This window comes from Bufo bufo, chromosome 9 (assembly GCF_905171765.1).
Source record: "Bufo bufo chromosome 9, aBufBuf1.1, whole genome shotgun sequence".
In the NCBI taxonomy this organism is placed as follows: domain Eukaryota; kingdom Metazoa; phylum Chordata; class Amphibia; order Anura; family Bufonidae; genus Bufo; species Bufo bufo.
The window spans coordinates 210,186,849-210,208,929 of record NC_053397.1 but is presented as its reverse complement, the minus strand read 5'-3'; the positions used below and the strand labels follow the sequence as shown (position 1 = coordinate 210,208,929).

Sequence of the window (22,081 nt, the reverse complement as noted above, 5' to 3'; positions counted from 1 at the left end):
TACAGATTGCCTGCAAGAAATGAGCCCTTACAGTACTCCGTAGACGTAAATATGAAAAGTTATGGGGGTTAGAATATGGTGATGCAAAGAAATTTTTATTTAGTATTAAAACTAAAGTTAAAAAACTATAAAAATGTTATATCACTGTGAATGTACTGACCCAGGGAATAAAGGTAACATCAATTTTATCATATAGAAAAACGGTAAAAACAAAGACTATAAAACTGTGGCAGAATTGCGTTTTTTTTCAAATTCTACCGCATTTGGAATTTTTTACAGGTTCCCACTACATTGTATGTAATATTAAATGATGCCTTTAGAAAGTGCAACTTGTCCTGCAAAACACAAGCCCGCATATGGCTGCTTGAACGAAAAAAAGCCTCCGTTTCATTACTAGAGTGGGAGGGGCAGACTAGAGTAACCGTCTTCACTGTTCTACCCATTAAAAAATAGGAAACCTAACATTTCATAATTTTTGCCACTGAAGTCAATAGAGAAATGGAGCCAAAGAGTACAAAGCTATTACCATCCATTTCATGAAAAACTGAAATTAGACATTAGTGTGAACAGAGCCTTAGGCTTGTGACGTACTATTACCGTGCTATTCGAGAACATGTTGTATTATCACAATGTACTTTATGCTTTTAGAAAAAAAAAATAATCCAAAAACTTTCGGAAAAAAAAGGGGTCTGAAAGTGGTCTGACAGAAAGTATTCTCACAATATTCCAGGTACAATGCGATTCTTTTCTTATATTTACTAGAAATACACGGTGTAAAATTAAACAAGGAATATTTTTAGATTTCTCTAAAGGAATGTCAATAATTTGGGGGCTTCCTTTAACAGGAAGTTCTCTATACAATGTGTCATAGGGAATTACAATGAATCGAGCCACGCAGTCAAACCCCCATTAACACTGACTGTTTATTCATATTTTCCAGCTCTGCTCCGTTAAAACGCCCGAGTAGCAAAAATAACAATCTGGATCATTTCAGATTTTTGATGGACTGCAGCGTGCTCTCTGTACTTTTTATGTTCCAATCCTATAGTAGAAATGGTAAAATATTCACATTCTAACATAGCAGAGCTGAATTGGTCATGGAATTGCTAACATTTCTACATCAAATAGATTTTATATAAAACTTGCAGCAACTAATCAGTTTGACATTGGGTTAGTCTTAAGGGCGTTTTCCCATTTTCACCGTTGAAACCCTATAACGGGATCTGGCCTTCGCTGCGGGGACACACCAGGCCATTACCTCTTGGAATAGTCCTGGTGTAGTTGGCAGCTGAACCATGTGGGTCAGAGAAACCGGTGCAAAGCACCAAGGGGTCAGACAATACACGTAGTTGGCAAAAAGGCAAAAAGGCAGAGGCAGGTGAAAAAGGATGAGTACAGTAGACAGGCCAAGGTCAGGGCAGGCAGAGGATTATCAGAGTCAGTTAACCAACAAAAGCTCGGTACATGGGCAGAGAATCAGAAGAGCACACCTTTATTGGTTAAACTAGTAAGCTAGGAACCTAAGCTCAGTCAAAGAGTGAGAGGGCAGTGCAGCATCTATAGCAGAAGCTGATAAACAAATAAGAAGCAGCCATGCAGCTGCACGCAGAGCAAGGATCAGGGGGGAGAGGTGGTGATTAGTGAAGTAATAAACAATTCGATTTGGCTGCTTAGCCGAATTTTACAAAAAAATTTGCTTTGTGACAAATTACTTTGTCACAAAGTGCATTTCTTTGTAAGTAGTGGGTGCAATGACAGGGAACGGAGATTGTGCTACCCCCCATCGTTGTACACCTCAGATGCCTCGTTCATAGCTGATCTGACATTGATATTACAGTATAACATAAAAAAATGTGTAAAATCATACTCACCTCATCCATTTGATGACGAAAAGCTGCCATCTTGATTAAAGATCTAGTGCGAAATCTTGAGCAGCCCCTCAGGATGTCATCACATCGGCCGGCATGGTGACGTCATACGTCACTGCGCACGGGATTTTGTGTGAGATCTTCAATCAAGATGGCAGCTCTTAGCGCTCAAACGCATGAGGTAAGTATGATTTTCTTATATTTTTTACCACCATTCAGGGAAAATCTATTCGCAACCAGAGAAAATTCGGCTTCGCGGCAAATCCAAGTATTCATGAATTTCGAATCGAATTCCACTTCGTCCGGATTAATTCGCTCAACACTGATGGTGATGACAAAAATGGTAGTAGTAGTTCAATGAATAATGTCCCTAATATAAGTAGATGAGCAGGGACAGACACTTGTGTACTTTTTTATTGCCCATATCTCCATGTTTTTTTAAAAACTCCAAAATATCAAAGTTTTTGCATTGTACCCACAATAGGATAACACTTTCTGTCACTTTTCAGCCTTTGTTGTGGGCAAGGTCAGTGGTCAGCTCCTTATCCTACAAGGGTAGGATTACAAAGAAAGTCACATGGAGACAAAAATCACAAGATCATACCATGATGATGTATAGAAAAGAGAATAAAAAATATACATAAAGAGAACATGATGGTAGATTAGCATAAAAGAATGTGCTTCAGTACAGATTTTTTAATATATAAGAAATGACCAAGTGACGTTTTCTTTGTTATAGAGATGAGCGAATTTTAAAATAGAAATTTTGTAAAAATTTGAGTTGCAACTGAATCCAAATTTTTAGGTCATTTGATTTGGGCAAATTTTGGGTATATGCCCCCATTGCCTGATAGGTCCCAGCGGAGCTCTGAAAGTGGTGGAGGGTGCACTACGCAAGCGCAGCCGCCCTACATTCATTTTCTATGGGGCCGCTGGAAATAGCGGACCACTCAGCTATTTTCGTCAGGCCCATAGAAGTGAATGGGATCGGTGGCCGGTCATTCGCAGTGCGCTCCTATTCACTTCTATAGGGAGAGCGCTTGGTGGTGGCCGGACCGGAGTCCTCCACCCACCTCTGGGACCTGCACCTAAACCGAGAACTGATCGGGGAAGGTGGTGGCCGGAGGACCCCTTGTTTTCCGGGGTCCGGCCACTGCCAAGCGCTCTCCCCAAACAAGTGAATGGGCTTGCGTGGCCAACCGCTCCCATTTATTTCTATGGGGCCGACGGAAATAGCCGAGTAGCGCTCTGCTATTTTCGTCAGCCCCATACAAATGAATGGAGGCCGGCTGCGCATGCGCAGTGCGCCCTCCATAACTTTCTGGGCTCCGTTCTCAGCGTAGGTGTGGTGTGTAGGTGGGACCCGTACCTATCAGACAACGGGGGCATATCCTAGAGATATGCCCCCATTGTCTGAGATGTGAAAACCACTTTAAAATTTGTGAACAACCGATTCATCCTAGTCGAACCCAAATCAAATGTTGAGCGATTTTCTCTTCTCTAGTGATAACATTAAAATTAATGTTCACTGCGCCAAGCGACATACTCAGCACAGCTGTACTGGAACAATCTTCAGAAGACCGACTGCCGCAATATGTTGTCATTCCACTCTTATAGCATTGGTCTTAGCTGAGGAAAATTGCATGACGGCAAAGAGAGCGAAACGTGCTGTGCATTCCCCTCGTCGATGAAGTATTGATTTCGCCTTGTGAGGATGAAGTGCACTCTGCAATCAGATATTGAAGTCACTCTGAGCTCATAAGAAAGCAGACGGCCCGAGAAGTTAATGAAGATATTTATGGGTGGAGGGATGAAGAATAGTCCTGGTAATACCAGCCTTGGGGAGATGTAATGGGATCTACGGCGTGTCAACGTGGGGATCAGCTTTGTAGAGTTCTCCAGCAATCAGTTCCCTCGTGTTGAGTTCTCTCCTCTAGTAATGGGCTCCCTCATTTCCCATTTCATTTTTTTAATGTGTCAGTATTATACTTTATCCCTGGACACGTCCGCTTTCTCGGCCAACTCATTTCTGGCCTGTCCTGAGGAGCGTGAACTATTGTGCAGCCACCGAATTGGATCTAAACAGTTTTCTCCATTGAGAAACAATAAAATGATTTGCAAAGTATTGTTATCGATTTTTCTGCCACCATCTAGAAGTTCTAAAGTTCTGTGTGGTATTAACCTCCTTCACCGTCTGCAGAAGAGGCATTTTCAGAACTTTGTTGCTTTTTTATTCTGGGGATTTAGAGTCACCTGAGAGCAAAAGGGAGACGTCTATGCAGGATGGGACTTAGGGGTACAACATCAGGTATGCCCATGAAGCTGATATATACAGTACACATCAGAATAATGTTAGGGTGAACTCATCAATTTTGGTAGGACCTGCTGACCATCTGATGTCTGTGGGGCCCTCCAAACTCTCCCAATGACAGACTTTGGGGAAGAGAAGGATTGAGCATGTACAATTTTAACATGACTGATCCTTTTGCTCTTGGAGAGATACGCCTTGGCACAGGTGGCAGTGATTCTCCGAATTCTGAACACTTGCTCGGTTGACCGAGTATGCATGTGTATCGGAGAGGTTGGGAAGCACCGTTCTGACAGCTATCATAAATGTAAGGCCAGGACAAGGCTGCTGAAAGAGATGTCACAGATGGACTAACATGTTCTATCATCTTTCTTATATCTAACTATCTATCATCTATTATCTATCTCATATCTATCTATCTATCTATCTATCTATCTATCTATCTATCTATCTATCTATCTATCTATATCTATTATCTATCTATCTATCTATCTATCTTATATCTATCTATTATCTATCTATCTATCTATCTATCTAATATCTATCTATCATCTATCTTCTATTTATCTATCTACAGGGTGGGCCATTTATATGGATACACCTTAATAAAATGGGAATGGTATTGTAACTGGTAACTTTATTCTTTCATGAGTTATTTACAAGTTTCTGACCACTTATAAAATGTGTTCAATGTGCTGCCCATTGTGTTGGATTGTCAATGCAACCCTCTTCTCCCACTCTTCACACACTGATAGCAACACTGCAGGAGAAATGCTAGCACAGGCTTCCAGTATCCGTAGTTTCAGGTGCTGCACATCTCGTATCTTCACAGCATAGACGATTGCCTTCAGATGATACGAGATGTGCAGCACCTGAAACTACGGATACTGGAAGCCTGTGCTAGCATTTCTCCTGCGGTGTTGCTATCAGTGTGTGAAGAGTGGGAGAAGAGGGTTGCATTGACAATCCAACACAATGGGCAGCACATTGAACACATTTTATAAGTGGTCAGAAACTTGTAAATAACTCATGAAAGAATAAAGTTACGTTAAAACCAAGCACACCATTGTTTTTCTTGTGAAATTCTCAATAAGTTTGATGTGTCACATGACCCTCTTCCTATTGAAAAAACAAAAGTTGGATTCAAAATGGCCGACTTCAAAATGGCCGCCATGGTCACCACCCATCTTGAAAAGTTTCCCCCCTCACATATACTAATGTGCCACAGACAGGAAGTTAACATGACCAACCATTCCCATTGTATTAAGGTGTATCCATATAAATGGCCCACCCTGTATGTATTTATCTATCTATCTATCTATCTATCTATCTATCTATCTATCTCTCTATCTATCTCATATCTATCTATCTAAGGCTCATTCATTAGGGAATTGCATCTTTTATGCAGACTAAAAAATCATTGTTTGTCAGCGACATATTGTGCCGTCTAATCACGCTCTGCTGCTGGCAAACAATGATTCAGTATGGAAACAAGCGATGTATTAGCAATCACTCCTCCCCATACTGTGGAGGAGATCTCTGCATGTAATAGCAATGGTCTCCTTCACTGACAAGCAGTCGATTGTCGGGAAGGAACGCTGCTCACCTGCTAGTCTAATACAGTCCTATCAGTCTGTCTATCTCCTGCGTTTATCTGTTAATTACCTACTTGCTCGACTTTTCTTTTGCATTCACCCCTCATGTTCTACACCCCCTGTTCCCTCCCCTAATCCTGTCAATGTAATGTTTCCATGGACAGATTTACATCATAATTATATAATGTGATAGTTTACTTGCTTTGCAGATCTAGATGTGTTTGTAGTTGTGTGTTTCGCTGGTCGTGTCTTGCACTATGCAGTGCTATAGAAAGATACACGTGCATAATTATTTGTGAAAGTTCAGCTCTGCTACATCTGTAGCCCCCGGTTCAAAATTCCTTTCATAACAAAAAAAAAAAAAATACCAGTAACAATAATCTCACTGCTGGGGTATTTGGGATGCAGAATTTTTCCAGTACAAAAAAAATACTTTTCGTCTGCTACTGGGCAAAAACCATTTGTCCTATACTCAATCGAGTGTGCGGATTACAAATCCGAAGTCAGAATTGTTGTAACACTTTTGCTATGCATAAGTATGCCTAAATGAATTCAGCACTTGGAAAGCATTGGATAATTTTGAACAGAACGAGTTTTATCCAACAATTACCTGATCTACATCAAAGTTTGCGTAGAGATGTTCCACTTCTTATATAGGGTCTCCATATGCTAATCGCTGGCAAGGATATTGTGTATCATATCTATTGTTTGGAATCCCGCACTTTGCTATTTCACGAATTGTATATTTGTAAAACCCAATAAAAATGATTGAAAAGAGAAAATGTAATGGAATGGAATAACAAAATTTCAAAAAGTCTCGTTTTTCAGTTTAAAAGTCTTACTTGAGCGAGGCCCAGTACTGGTAAAAGTGCTTCAGGAATCTGCTTTTGCGTTTGTAAATAGTCATATTTTCCCATTGCAAAAACCAGCAGTAGTCCCCCATCATGTTGGGATTCCAGTGGCCTTGATACCTGTTCTCCATTGTAGAAATGTCTTTATGGAACCACTCTCCATGTTCGTCACTTACGTGTCCCAAATTGGGTGGGGAAAAGTCAAGATGGGAATGTAAGAAATGCACTTTCAATGACATTCGGCAGCCAAGTTGTTCATGTGCTGTAAGCATGTTGCCTACTAATTCAGCATAGTTTGCAGCTCGTCTGTTCCCAAGGAAGTTCTGCACTACTAGCACAAATGCATCCCAAGCTGCAAGACGCACTCGCTTCGTCAGATTCTTGCGCTGATCATAAGTAGTGTATTTGCCACATACTGTATGTACTGGATCGTTAACACATTTGCGTTTATCCATCTTAAGTTTCAAAACTGATAGCACTATAACAGATCACTTTATCAAAATCTGTCCAGCTTGCCTTATATACTTACTGCTGACATCAGACTAAGTGCGTCCGGACAGGTCTGGACATGTCCATTGGAATATCTCCAATATAATGTATTAATATTATAACTGAACAGGCTTTGCATGTATAACTTAAAATCTAGACGTCTCAGGCAAATTCCGAGTTCATATTGTGAATCAGCGTGCTCATTTTAGTATAAATCACATTTTTTTCTCTCAGTAGCAAAATCATTGTTGCGCGGTGTTATTTAGAAAGTTCTTGGTTTTATAAAATATGAAGGTTGGTCTTTTCCTCTTGATGTGAAAACTGTTAATATTGAATTGACGTGCCAACACTCAGAGGAGCAGATCTTAATGCATTAGCAAAATATAACATATCATGTAATAAGAATACCATCTGTCCTCCAGATGTGCTGGAAGTTCTCACTTCAAAGTCTTCAATTGTAAAATATTAAAACCCCTAGCAATATACAATGGTGTCACTTGCTAACGCATTTCATGTGTAAACTTGCCGCAACACTGATGCAAAAAAAAGCATTGAATTTATGAAAGACCCGGAAAGACGCTGCTCGGAATATCAATGTCTCTAGGCTGGCACAACAAAAGTGTTGTACGGTCTGATGTATTGCTCCCTTTATGCTCGTTTGTTCCCCGGGTTGGACCATAAAATTGGATTGGATAATATTAATAATAGTATTAATTAAGATTAATAATTGATCAGGTGGAATATGGATTACGAAGGACAAATGTGTAGGAGACTTATGAAAAATACATAGCCGCTTACCTCGGCAGAACGTTCCATCATTGGTCATAAAACTCTCCGCACCGCTGCTGGAAGTGAAGCCTGGTAGACACATGCAGTAGTAGCTGCCCACCGTGTTGGTGCAATTTGCATGATCTCCGCAGATGTAGGTGGCATTTTGACATTCGTTGTCATCTAAAATATAAAACGATACATTTTTTTAAAATATTCTGACCGTAACTTATTTTTACATACATTTTAAGCTAGTTTTTTTTTTAAATGTGTCCAATTAGGACTGGATCAAGATTGGACACGGAGTTCAATTGTACAGTCATATTACAAATGTGTCCTTAAAGGGGTTGTCTCATCTCAGACAATGGGGACATATTGCTAGGATATGCCCCCATTGTCTTATAGGTGCAGGTCCCACCACTGGGACTCGTACCTATAGCGGGAACGGAGTCCAGCAAAATGGTGGCTTGAGGACTCCAGTCTGGCCACCACCAATCGCTCTCTCCATAGAAGTGAATGGTAGCACAAAGTGCATGAGTGGCCACCGTTCCCATTCACTTCTATGGGCCCGACAGAAATAACCAAGACAGCGTTAAGCTATTTTTAGTGGCCCCATAGAAAATGGAAGGAGGAAGGCTGCGCATGTGCAGTGCGCCCTCCACCACTTTCGGGGCTCCATTCTCGATATACAGTACAGACTAAAAGTTTGGACACACCTTCTCATTCAAAGAGTTTTCTTTATTTTCATGACTATGAAGGCATCAAAACTATGAATTAACACATGTGGAATTATATACATAACAAACAAGTGTGAAACAACTGAAAATATGTCATATTCTAGGTTCTTCTAAGTAGCCACCTTTTGCTTTGATTACTGCTTTGCACACTCTTGGCATTCTCTTGATGAGCTTCATCAGGTAGTCCCCTGAAATGGTTTTCACTTCATAGGTGTGCCCTGTCAGGTTTAATAAGTGGGATTTCTTGCCTTATAAATGGGGTTGGGACCATCAGTTGCATTGAGGAGAAGTCAGGTGGATACACAGCTGATAGTCCTACTGAATAGACTGTTAGAATTTGTATTATGGCAAGAAAAAAGCAGCTAAGTAAAGAAAAACGAGTGGCCATCATTACTTTAAGAAATGAAGGTCAGTCAGTCAGCCGAAAAATTGGGAAAACTTTGAAAGTAAGGGTTATTTGACCACGAAGGAGAGTGATGGGGTGCTGCGCCAGATGACCTGGCCTCCACAGTCACCGGACCTGAACCCAATCGAGATGGTTTGGGGTGAGCTGGACCGCAGAGTGAAGGCAAAACGGCCAACAAGTGCTAAGCATCTCTGGGAACTCCTTCAAGACTGTTGGAAGACCATTTCAGGGGACTATCTCTTGAAGCTCATCAAGAGAATGCCAAGAGTGTGCAAAGCAGTAATCAAAGCAAAAGGTGGCTACTTTGAAGAACCTAGAATATGATGCTTAGCACTTGGTGTGTCCAAACTTTTGGTCTGTACTGTAGGTGCAGGTCCCAGCGGTAGGACCCGCAGCTATCAGTCAATGGAGGCATATCCTAGCAATATGCCCCCATTGTCTGAGGTGATGCAACCACTTTAAAGGAGTTGGCCAATTTTAGACAATGATAGCCATATTGCTAGGCTATGCCGCTAATGTCAGATAAGTGTGGGTGCCACCTCTGGGATCTTCTCCTATCTCCAGAATGGAACCCCCAAAGTGAATAGAGATCAGCCGCACATGTCCAGCATGTTCTCTATTCACTGCTATGAGAGTGACGAAAAATAACCAAGCATTGACTTGGCTATTTCCAGGAGTCCCATAGCAGTGAAAAGAGAGGTGGCAGCGCTTGAGCAGTATGGTCTCCATTCACCACTTTGGAACTTCCAAAAACAGCCAAGCATGCTCGCTAAGTTATTTTCGGAACTCCTAAAGTGATGAATTGTGAGGCATGCTCACCTTCACTCGAAGAACCTCGTTCTGGAGATACCAGTGGGTCCCAAAGGTGGGACCCATGCTTAGCTGACATTGATGGCATATCCAAGCGATATGCTGTCAATGTCTGAGATGGCCCAGCCCCATTAAGTACCTTTCTTCTTGTCTCAACACTTAAAAAAACGAACTTGCCAATACTCTGTCAGGACTTGTTTATGCTATATCTACTATGGTATATGCCTTTTGATGCTGTATAGAGTTCCTAGGGCTCCATTTTCTGCCATATAGTAGCTCTATATGGCATCATGTTACAGTCAATACTCCTATAACATGACACTGGGTGGAGCATGCCACACATTTTTGACCAGAGTATGCCTCAGGCATCTGCTTTTGTACAGTATGGTTCCATACAGGCATTATATTACAGTTCGGTTCTACTCTTGTACAGAGCCATAATATCTTGTGAGCCTGACCCCTATGTATTTCTATGCAGAGGTATAACTTGAAGCTCCTGGGTCCAATGTAAAGTCTTTTACAGGTCCTCTGACCCACTATGTGTAATTTATAGTACTAGTGTCTGGTTATATGGCAGTAGGACTCCTCTTTGTTACATTTGTATCTGGGATATCTAGATGACAGCCAATTTATCTGCCATTATGGCTCGTCATTCATAATTGGAACCAAGTTTTCCATGATTTCTGAAAAGCAAATCGGATAACTTGTACTGGAGATATAATGGATGCCATCTTGGGTTTAAAGGGTGCCATCAGAGCAAAACATCTGCTACTTCTGTCAGGGGCTCAGGACTAATCTTTTAAAAAAGGGAAGCCAATATCAACCATAGAAAAGCACAAGCTGCAGTTGTCCACCAAATAGATGGCTCATAAGGACGTACCCCCAATTTTTCGAGCACAGTACATTTTCTGTTCCTCTTGGGAGGGGCATTAGGAATACATCAAATATATGATATTGGAAGGGCAACAAACCAGGTGGCTGACAAAGAAAACAGTACTCTCCTCATCCTCTAATACCACCTAGACTACTAGATACCATTTACCCCTAAACTTTAGATAATCGTGGTTGTTAAAATTTACCTAAAAAGTATATGGGGCCCACTAATTTCTGGTTGTTACTAAAAATGGGTACATCAATTCTATAATTCAGAAATGTAACTCAAATTTTCCAAAAAGTTCTGGTTCTAAAAAAACTGGTTGTGTTGTGAGATGAGGGGGAGTGAGAGAGAGAGAGAGAGAGAGAGAGAAAGACTTTCCCAGGCAGTTGAGGCACTTTCAATTGCAGTCAAATTTATTTGGACTCAAATCGAAGCGGCTGTCCGATTTGGCCAAATCAGACCAGAATCATATTTTAAGAAATCTGTTTATCTCTAGTTGTCACCCATTTTCCTACAGCAAGATATGACTAAATAAGGTTTAACTCCTAGACTACAGTTAAAGGGTTTGTCCAAGATTCTGAAATTGATGTCCTATCCTAAGTAAAGGCAATCAAAATTTGATTGGAGGGGGTCCAACACCCGGGACCCCTGCTGATCAGCTGTTTGAAGAGGCCACAGCACTCCAGTGAGCCCTGTGACCTCCTTGCAGCTTATCAAGCACAGAGTCATACATTTGGTAGTGGCTGCGCTTGGTATTGCAGCTCAGCCACATTCAATGGGACTGAGCTGCACCTAGGACACAAAGTCGTGGCGCTAAACAGAGCTCCACAACCTCTTGAAACAGCTGATTGGCAGGGGTGCTGGGAGTTGGTCCCCCACCAATCAGATACCGAGCATTTATCCTAAGGATAGGTCACCAGTTTTAAGCTCTCTGACAACCATCAGTTTGCTGCCCTAATGCTGTATCTTAGTACTCTGGACAAGGCATATTGACTTGTCGGAGATCGAAGGCACCCACCATAACCCCCGACTTAACCGTTAATGCAAGTCACAGTAAGGACTTCTGCCAAGCTAAACAAGCAAAGATAATGCTAACACTGCACATCCCATTCCTCCATATTAAAGTAATCTTTTTATAATTCCTTTTCTGTATAAAACGACAATCAATTTCAATAGTGTCAAATTCAGCTAGCGGGAAGTGAAGATCTCTGCAGACACAAAAAGTCACGACAAGCACATAAAAAGTACTTTAATGAGCACTGTCGCTAATTGCGGCACATATGTTTTGCTCACATGCACCAATAACTTTTAAATTATATTATTTTAATGCAATAAAACTAAATAACAATGACCATATGTCACTTGTGCTGTCACCATATGCCCACAAATTTCTCAGAACCTGCGTAGAAGGGGAATATCTGAAAATTAATTCTTGACATAAAACCGAATTTTATGACTTCTGCGACTGTAATATGCATTTCTCTACAGTCATAGCGGAATTATAATATTCATATTATGTTGTGGATTCAAACAGAACAATGATTAAAACAATGAAACGATAAATTAAAATGTGCTGTGCCGGGGCGCGGAAGACAGACATCTTAATGTGACAACAGATCTGGTTTCTGTAACAGAAAAATCCCACATTAATTCTAAAGCAAAGAAAAAAAAGCTCCGGTGGCTAAAAAAAAAAAATGCAGATTTCGTCTAGACTTACAGATGTGTCCGCCCTTAACTTTCGGCAAATTTAATTAAAAACTCCAATTTTTCACTATTCAAATTTAATATATTATTGCCACATGCTAGCAAAACCCTCAACAGGCTGCAATTCAGAGTCCAACCACTTGATGGCCACATATGGACACATATTGCATAAACATCTCCTGATGGAGTATTGCGGAATCTTGTTATTTTATTTTATTTTTTCAAAGCGTGTCATCTCATGCCACCCATCTTGAAATATGTCAACCCAAGGTCTGTAGATGGTACAGTTGAAATAAAGAAATGATTTAACTAATTTAAAATATGATTAAAAAAAATTCAAAATTTTCTCTGCATGCACTAGTTTTTGGAAATAAAGACCTAACAGTGACTTGCATGGAATAGAAGGATCCTCACAGCAAATATCTGAGAATAGGTATGTGGTTATGAAGCCAGGACAGAAGGGTTGGGTGACATGCTTCCGTCCTCCCCACTTTTTCTTTGACCCTTGGACCAAAGCCCCCATTTTTATTCTCAAGTTCTTGCCACCATGAATGAGGCCAATTAAGGCTTTCCTCCCTCTTTCCAAGGACTTGGTCTGGCTATAGTATAAAGTTCTTACTCCTTCACCCCTTCATAACTTGGAGACACACTTTGATACAGTATGGGCCTACAGATTTCTATGAATGCCATGTTCTGAATCCAGTTTTCCTGGCACTAAGGTGGCCATACAAATTAGATAGAGGTAGGTTGATGGTGGAACAATATTTCAATGATCGATTGCTATTTCAACAATCATTCCATTGGAGTGCCAAAACCCTTTCATTCACCTGATTGCCGGGTTTATAGGAGTTAGCTCCCCCTCACTGATCAGATATTGATGATCGATCACCAGGTAAACAATCATTTTGCCAATCCAACCATAAACATTTTATTCCACATTGGCCATTACAGTCACTCAAACTGGTCATGCAGAACATTCTTGAGAGAGAGCTTTCCTTTACGGGTCAATATTTGGCACAAACTGCCATACATTGTTAAATTTCAACCAAAAAATGTTGTCCATCAGATGAAATTCAACAGCGAATGACTCCTTTTGACAACTGTTGACACATGAAAGAATGCTTTTAGAAAGATAGTCCATCCTTCGACATTGGACATATTGGCCAGTTTGAACGATTTCAAGGCCCTATATGGACTTATATATGTATGGCTGTCTCATCAGAATGATTGCTCACCAGGTAATCATTTGTTTAAGGGTTATTCAGCCATTAAACTACTTATGTGTAATGCTTATGGACATCTTTAGATCTAAGATGGTACCTGTTCAGTTCAAATACATTTTGTGCAACATAAAGGTAAATATAATAAATATATTCATATTATATTAAGGCCACATACATACAGTACATAGCCTCTGTCATATATTTACATATCTCATACATATCTATTGGTTGCCATAGCTATGGATTGTAATTTGTTCACGCTGTCCAGGACTTCTTAATTAACCTTGTTGATTTGTTATTCTAATGACATCTTTTCTTGAGATACAATCAAGTATAATTGGAAGACAAACAAACAGAGTATAATGGGAGTGAATATCACACTAATTATGAACGTGCTGTCAAAAGTCGCAAATGACGTGGTTGACGACATCAACTCTAGTAAATGAAAGGGATATAATACCCATCCGCAATAGTCATTAGACCACAAAAAAAGACTTCCATTTTTTCCCTTTGAGAGAAAATGAGATGTTGGGTAATTGAAAGTCATTTCACATCAAGAGAATATATTTTCTATGACCCTAAAGGGGAAAAACAGCTGAAAATTATCTTCATATGGATATGTCAACATGAGCTTAAGCAGAAAATCTAGGGCCTCTGGGAATTCATGGTGCTGGATAACATTGAAGGATCCTCGGGGGTGGTGCTTAAAAGAACAGCCAATAACATCTTGCACATATAGAATAGGGGGGTAGATCTGTTAACTAATTACAGAAGATAAAGCCAGAGAACCTTTGGGGGTCATTTATTAAGTCTGGCGTTTTAGACACCGGTCTTAATAACCTCTATAGCTGATGGTGGATCCACCAAAGTTATGAAAAAGCACTGACCTCTACATAACTTCAACGTATCCAGTGCTGGTCTAAATGTAAGCCAGCATCTTTGCTGTCTTACATTTAGACCATTTTCTATGCCTAAAACAGGCGTAGAAGATAGTAAATTAGATGGGCCTGCCGTCCCGTCCCCTTCTCCACCCACGCCACACCCACTTTTTTATACCTGGCATGAGCGGACAAAAGTTGCAGATTGCGGCGCAAATAATCTTTGCACCACAATCTGCGAAAGAAATACGCCTAATACAGGCATATTTCTGGATAGTAGACCCTCTTTGTTTCTTAGTAAGTCTGTTGCAGGGGTCCCTAAGATTTCCATATACAGACATTAAAGGGGTGTACCAACTCTTGATTAGTGATGAGCGGCAGGGGCAATATTCAAATTCGCAATATTTTGCGAATATTCTGTAGAATATTCGTCATATATTCGCAAGTTCGAGAATTCGCTATTATTTTCTTGATTGCGAAAATCGGCAATGTAATATTCGCGTAAAGTGCGCGCAATACAGGCGTGGGTCACTTTTGCTTTATTTTCCAAGTTGCTAGAAGTTTCCTGAGACTGGAGAAAACGGTTGGCACGGCAGAACATTTAAAATGTCTTTATATGCAGATATATTCGCAAAGCCGCTAATCGGCAATTAATGATGCGCACATTTTAGCGCCATACGTGAAACTTCCCATTTTAGCAGGTCTGACTACATATTACTGATTGGTGCACTAAGAATTATCGTGACATCACAGCACTATGTCTGTAACATGTATGTATGGACAGTAATCCCTATCACACTACCTAACACCCTGGACTGGGACCTATCAGCTACACTATATCAGGATATAACCTACACTGACTATCTCCCACTAACTATCTGTATTATATATATAGGAGCTAACTAACTATCTAATGTAATGAGTGGATAGCACAGAGCACAGCAATGTCACTGCTCTCTCTCTCTCTCTCTCTCTCTCTCAGAACTTTAAAAAACTTTAAAAAATGGCTGCTGGGGAGGTTCTTATATAGTAAGGGATAGGCAACTTTCCTATTGGTTGCTAGGGATGTTGCTAAGCTCAGACAAAGACATTGCAGCCTTCTCATTGGCCCACAAGCAAGAAGCAGGGAGGGATCAAATCTAGAATATTCGAAAATACGAATATATATATCAGTATATTCTAAATATTCGCAAATTCTCAAAGTGCCGATATTTGCTATTCGCGCCCAACTCTTGATGGTCTATCCTTTGTCGATATCCTCAAACCATCAATTACTGATTTGTCAAGTTTGACACAACCTCTGCACAACTATCAATTTTAAAGTAAGATGTGATGCCATGACATGAAGCAGAACCCCCCTCTGTATACTTTATTACTATAATTTTGCTCCAGATATCACATCTAAGATGCTTGCACTGTATGTTTTCCGTGGGAAAGCACAGAAACTGAAGCCGAGACTGAATTGTCATCTCCATAACAAAGCCACAAAATGGAAACACCAGTTACAAACCAGTTTCTCTGCCCAGATCACAGGATTACAGACATAAAAGTTTTCATGCTCAAAGGGAATATTAAATCTCAGACCAAGAAAAAACATCTGTGAGTACAAAATTCTGACTGTACATGATATGCTCATATCAGGATTCACATAAGGCCTTGGATACATGTCCTTTTATTAACCACCTCCGGACCGCTGTACGCACAGACGCGTCCTGGAGGTGGTTGATTCATTCCTCCTGGACGCGCCGGCGCGTCCTCTCGCGAGACGCGAGATTTCCTGTGAACGCGCGCACACAGGCGCGCGCGCTCACAGGAACGGAAGGTAAGAGAGTTGATCTCCAGCCTGCCAGCGGCGATCGTTCGCTGGCAGGCTGGAGATGTGTTTTTTTTAACCCCTAACAGGTATATTAGACGCTGTTTTGATAACAGCGTCTAATATACCTGCTACCTGGTCCTCTGGTGGTCCCATTTGTTTGGATCGACCACCAGAGGACACAGGTAGCTCAGTAAAGTCCCACCAAGCACCACTACACTACACTACACCCCCCCCGTCACTTATTAACCCCTTATTAGCCCCTGATCACCCCTGATCACCCCATATAGACTCCCTGATCACCCCCCTGTCATTGATTACCCCCCTGTCATTGATCAACCCCCTGTAAAGCTCCATTCAGATGTCCGCATGATTTTTACGGATCCACTGATAGATGGATCGGATCCGCAAAACGCATCCGGACGTCTGAATGAAGCCTTACAGGGGCATGATCAATGACTGTGGTTATCACCCCATATAGACTCCCTGATCACCCCCCTGTCATTGATCACCCCCCTGTCATTGATTACCCCCCTGTAAAGCTCCATTCAGACGTCCGCATGATTTTTACGGATCCACTGATAGATGGATCGGATCCGCAAAACGCATCCGGACGTCTGAATGAAGCCTTACAGGGGCATGATCAATGACTGTGGTGATCACCCCATATAGACTCCCTGATCACCCCCCTGTAAAGCTCCATTCAGATGTCCGCATGATTTTTACGGATCCACTGATAGATGGATCGGATCCGCAAAACGCATCCGGACGTCTGAATGAAGCCTTACAGGGGCATGATCAATGACTGTGGTTATCACCCCATATAGACTCCCTGATCACCCCCCTGTCATTGATCACCCCCCTGTCATTGATTACCCCCCTGTAAAGCTCCATTCAGACGTCCGCATGATTTTTACGGATCCACTGATAGATGGATCGGATCCGCAAAACGCATCCGGACGTCTGAATGAAGCCTTACAGGGGCATGATCAATGACTGTGGTGATCACCCCATATAGACTCCCTGATCACCCCCCTGTCATTGATTACCCCCCTGTAAAGCTCCATTCAGACGTCCGCATGATTTTTACGGATCCACTGATAGATGGATCGGATCCGCAAAACGCATCCGGACGTCTGAATGAAGCCTTACAGGGGCATGATCAATGACTGTGGTGATCACCCCATATAGACTCCCTGATCACCCCCCTGTCATTGATCACCACCCCTGTCATTGATCACCCCCCCTGTCATTGATCACCCCCCTGTCATTGATCACCCCCCTGTCATTGATCACCCCCCTGTCATTGATCACCCCCCTGTCATTGATCACCCCCCTGTAAGGCTCCATTCAGACATTTTTTTGGCCCAAGTTAGCGGAATTATTATTTTTTTTTCTTACAAAGTCTCATATTCCACTAACTTGTGACAAAAAATTAAATCTCACATGAAGTCACCATACCCCTCACGGAATCCAAATGCGTAAAATTTTTTAGACATTTATATTCCAGACTTCTTCTCACGCTTTAGGGCCCCTAGAATGCCAGGGCAGTATAAATACCCCACATGTGACCCCATTTCGGAAAGAAGACACCCCCAGGTATTCCGTGAGGGGCATATTGAGTCCATGAAAGATTGAAATTTTTGTCCCAAGTTAGCGGAACGGGAGACTTTGTGAGAAAAAAATAAAAAATATCAATTTCCGCTAACTTGTGCCAAAAAAAAAAAATTTCTATGAACTCGCCATGCCCCTCATTGAATACCTTGGGGTGTCTTCTTTCCAAAATGGGGTCACATGTGGGGTATTTATACTGCCCTGGCATTCTAGGGGCCCCAAAGCGTGAGAAGAAGTCTGGTATCCAAATGTCTAAAAATGCCCTCCTAAAAGGAATTTGGGCCCCTTTGCGCATCTAGGCTGCAAAAAAGTGTCACACATCTGGTATCGCCGTACTCAGGAAAAGTTGGGGAATGTGTTTTGGGGTGTCATTTTACATATACCCATGCTGGGTGAGAGAAATATCTTGGTCAAATGCCAACTTTGTATAAAAAAATGGGAAAAGTTGTCTTTTGCCAAGATATTTCTCTCACCCAGCATGGGTATATGTAAAAAGACACCCCAAAACACATTCCCCAACTTCTCCCGAGTACGGAGATACCAGATGTGTGACACTTTTTTGCAGCCTAGGTGGGCAAAGGGGCCCATATTCCAAAGAGCACCTTTCGGATTTCACTGGTCATTTACCTACTTACCACACATTAGGGCCCCTGGAAAATGCCAGGGCAGTATAACTACCCCACAAGTGACCCCATTTTGGAAAGAAGACACCCCAAGGTATTCCGTGAGGGGCATGGCGAGTTCCTAGAATTTTTTATTTTTTGTCACAAGTTAGTGGAAAATGATGATTTTTTTTTTTTTTTTTTTTCATACAAAGTCTCATATTCCACTAACTTGTGACAAAAAATAAAAACTTCCATAAACTCACTATGCCCATCAGCGAATACCTTGGGGTCTATTCTTTCCAAAATGGGGTCACTTGTGGGGTAGGTATAATGCCCTGGCATTCTAGGGGCCCAAATGTGTGGTAAGGAGTTTGAAATCAAATTCTGTAAAAAATGACGAGTGAAATCCGAAAGGTGCTCTTTGGAATATGGGCCCCTTTGCCCACCTAGGCTGCAAAAAAGTGTCACACATCTGGTATCTCCGTACTCAGGAGAAGGTGGGGAATGTGTTTTGGGGTGTCATTTTACATATACCCATGCTGGGTGAGATAAATATCTTGGTCAAATGCCAACTTTGTATAAAAAAATTGGAAAAGTTGTCTTTTGCCAAGATATTTCTCTCACCCAGCATGGGTATATGTAAAAAGACACCCCAAAACACATTCCCCAACTTCTCCTGAGTACGGAGATACCACATGTGTGGCACTTTTTTGCAGCCTAGGTGGGCAAAGGGGCCCATATTCCAAAGAGCACCTTTTGGATTTCACTGGTCATTTACCTACTTACCACACATTAGGGCCCCTGGAAAATGCCAGGGCAGTATAACTACCCCACAAGTGACCCCATTTTGGAAAGAAGACACCCCAAGGTATTCCGTGAGGGGCATGGCGAGTTCCTAGAATTTTTTATTTTTTGTCACAAGTTAGTGGAAAATGATGATTTTTTTTAAAATTTTTTTTTTTTTTATACAAAGTCTCATATTCAACTAACTTGTGACAAAAAATAAAAACTTCCATGAACTCACTATGCCCATCAGCGAATACCTTGGGGTCTCTTCTTTCCAAAATGGGGTCACTTGTGGGGTAGTTATACTGCCCTGGCATTCTAGGGGCCCAAATGTGTGGTAAGGAGTTTGAAATCAAATTCTGTAAAAAATGACGAGTGAAATCCGAAAGGTGCTCTTTGGAATATGGGCCCCTTTGCCCACCTAGGCTGCAAAAAAGTGTCACACATCTGGTATCTCCGTATTCAGGAGAAGTTGGGGAATGTGTTTTGGGGTGTCTTTTTACATATACCCATGCTGGGTGAGAGAAATATCTTGGCAAAAGACAATTTTTCCCATTTTTTTATACAAAGTTGGCATTTGACCAAGATATTTATCTCACCCAGCATGGGTATATGTAAAATGACACCCCAAAACACATTCCCCAACTTCTACTGAATACGGAGATACCAGATGTGTGACACTTTTTTGCAGCCTAGGTGGGCAAAGGGGCCCACATTCCAAAGAGCACCTTTCGGATTTCACTGGTCAGTTTTTACAGAATTTGATTTCAAACTCCTTACCACACATTTGGGCCCCTAGAATGCCAGGGCAGTATAACTACCCCACAAGTGACCCCATTTTGGAAAGAAGAGACCCCAAGGTATTTCGTGATGGGCATAGTGAGTTCATGGAAGTTTTTATTTTTTGTCACAAGTTAGTGGAATATGAGACTTTGTAAGAAAAAAAAAAAAAAAAATCATCATTTTCCGCTAACTTGTGACAAAAAATAAAAAGTTCTATGAACTCACTATGCCCATCAGCGAATACCTTAGGGTGTGTACTTTCCGAAATGGGGTCATTTGTGGGGTGTTTGTACTGTCTGGCCATTGTAGAACCTCAGGAAACATGACAGGTGCTCAGAAAGTCAGAGCTGCTTCAAAAAGCGGAAATTCACATTTTTGTACCATAGTTTGTAAACGCTATAACTTTTACCCAAACCATTTTTTTTTTACCCAAACATTTTTTTTTTATCAAAGACATGTAGAACAATAAATTTAGAGCAAAATTTATATATGGATGTCATTTTTTTTGCAAAATTTTACAACTGAAAGTGAAAAATGTCATTTTTTTGCAAAAAAATCGTTAAATTTCGATTAATAACAAAAAAAGTAAAAATGTCAGCAGCAATGAAATACCACCAAATGAAAGCTCTATTAGTGAGAAGAAAAGGAGGTAAAATTCATTTGGGTGGTAAGTTGCATGACCGAGCAATAAATGGTGAAAGTATTGTAGGTCAGAAGTGTAAAAAGTGGCCTGGTCTTTCAGGGTGTTTAAGCACTGGGGGCTGAGGTGGTTAATAAATAAAAACCAAGAAATCTTACAAAGTCATCAAAGTGTTAATAACCACTGTATGTCCTTCCTTTCTTTCTTTCTTTCTTTCTTTCTTTCTTTCTTTCTTTCTTTCTTTCTTTCTTTCTTTCTTTCTTTCTTTCTTTCTTTCTTTCTTTCTTTCTTTCTTTCTTTCTTTCTCCAGATTAAGCGCTAGGCAGGAATTATTTGGGACTCAATGATATGATGAGGTTCCCCATCCGATATAACAGAACCAGAAGTCACCACACTCTGGCATGCTCTTCTAACTGAGCCAAATCTCTTTAAGGCCCCTTTCACACGGGCGAATATTCCGCGCGGATGCGATGCGTGAGTTGAACGCGCACTGCACCCGCACTGAATCCTGACCCATTCATTTCTATGGGGCTGTGCACACGAGCGGTGATTTTCACACATCACTTGTGCGTTGCGTGAAAATCGCAGCATGCTCTATATTCTGCATTTTTCACGCAACGCAGGCCCCATAGAAGTGAATGGGGCTGCGTGAAAATCGCAAGCATCCGCAAGCAAGTGCGGATGCGGTGCGATTTTCACGCACGGTTGCTAGGAGATGATCGGGCTGGGGACCCGATCTGTATTATTTTCCCTTATAACATGGTTATAAGGGAAAATAATAGCATTCTGAATACAGAATGCATAGTAAAATAGGGCTGGAGGGGTTAAAAAAATAAATATATTATTTAACTCACCTTAGTCCACTTGCTCGCGCAGCCGGCATCTCTTCTGTCTTCATCTTAGCTGTGTGCAGGAACAGGACCTGTGGTGACATCACTCCGGTCATCACATGATCCATCATGATGGTAAAAGATCATGTGACGGACCATGTGATGACCGGAGTGACGTCACCACAGGTCCTGTTCCTGCACACAGCTAAGATGAAGACAGAAGAGATGCCGACTGCGCGATCAAGTGGATTAAGGTGAGTTTAATTTTTATTTTATTTTTTAACCCCTCCAGCGCTATTGTACTATGCATTCTGTATTCAGAATGCCATTATTTTCCCTTATAACCATGTTATAAGGGAAAATAATACAATCTACAGAACACCGATCCCAAGCCCGAGCTTCTGTGAAGAAGTTCAGGTTTGGGTACCAAACATGCGGGATTTTTCTCACGCGAGTGCAAAATGCATTACAATGTTTTGCACTCGCGCTGAAAAAT

General features: G+C 41.3%; 1 protein-coding gene across 1 annotated transcript in view; it reads right to left on the bottom strand.

The window, feature by feature from the left end:
• The window catches only part of ADGRL4 (adhesion G protein-coupled receptor L4), a 156,428-nt gene that overhangs the window by 84,181 nt on the left and 50,166 nt on the right, over nt 1-22,081 (bottom strand). The window contains exon 3 of the mRNA XM_040407683.1: nt 7,910-8,062. Coding sequence (XP_040263617.1) covers nt 7,910-8,062 — 153 coding nt within the window. The remainder of the gene's footprint in view (nt 1-7,909; nt 8,063-22,081) is intronic.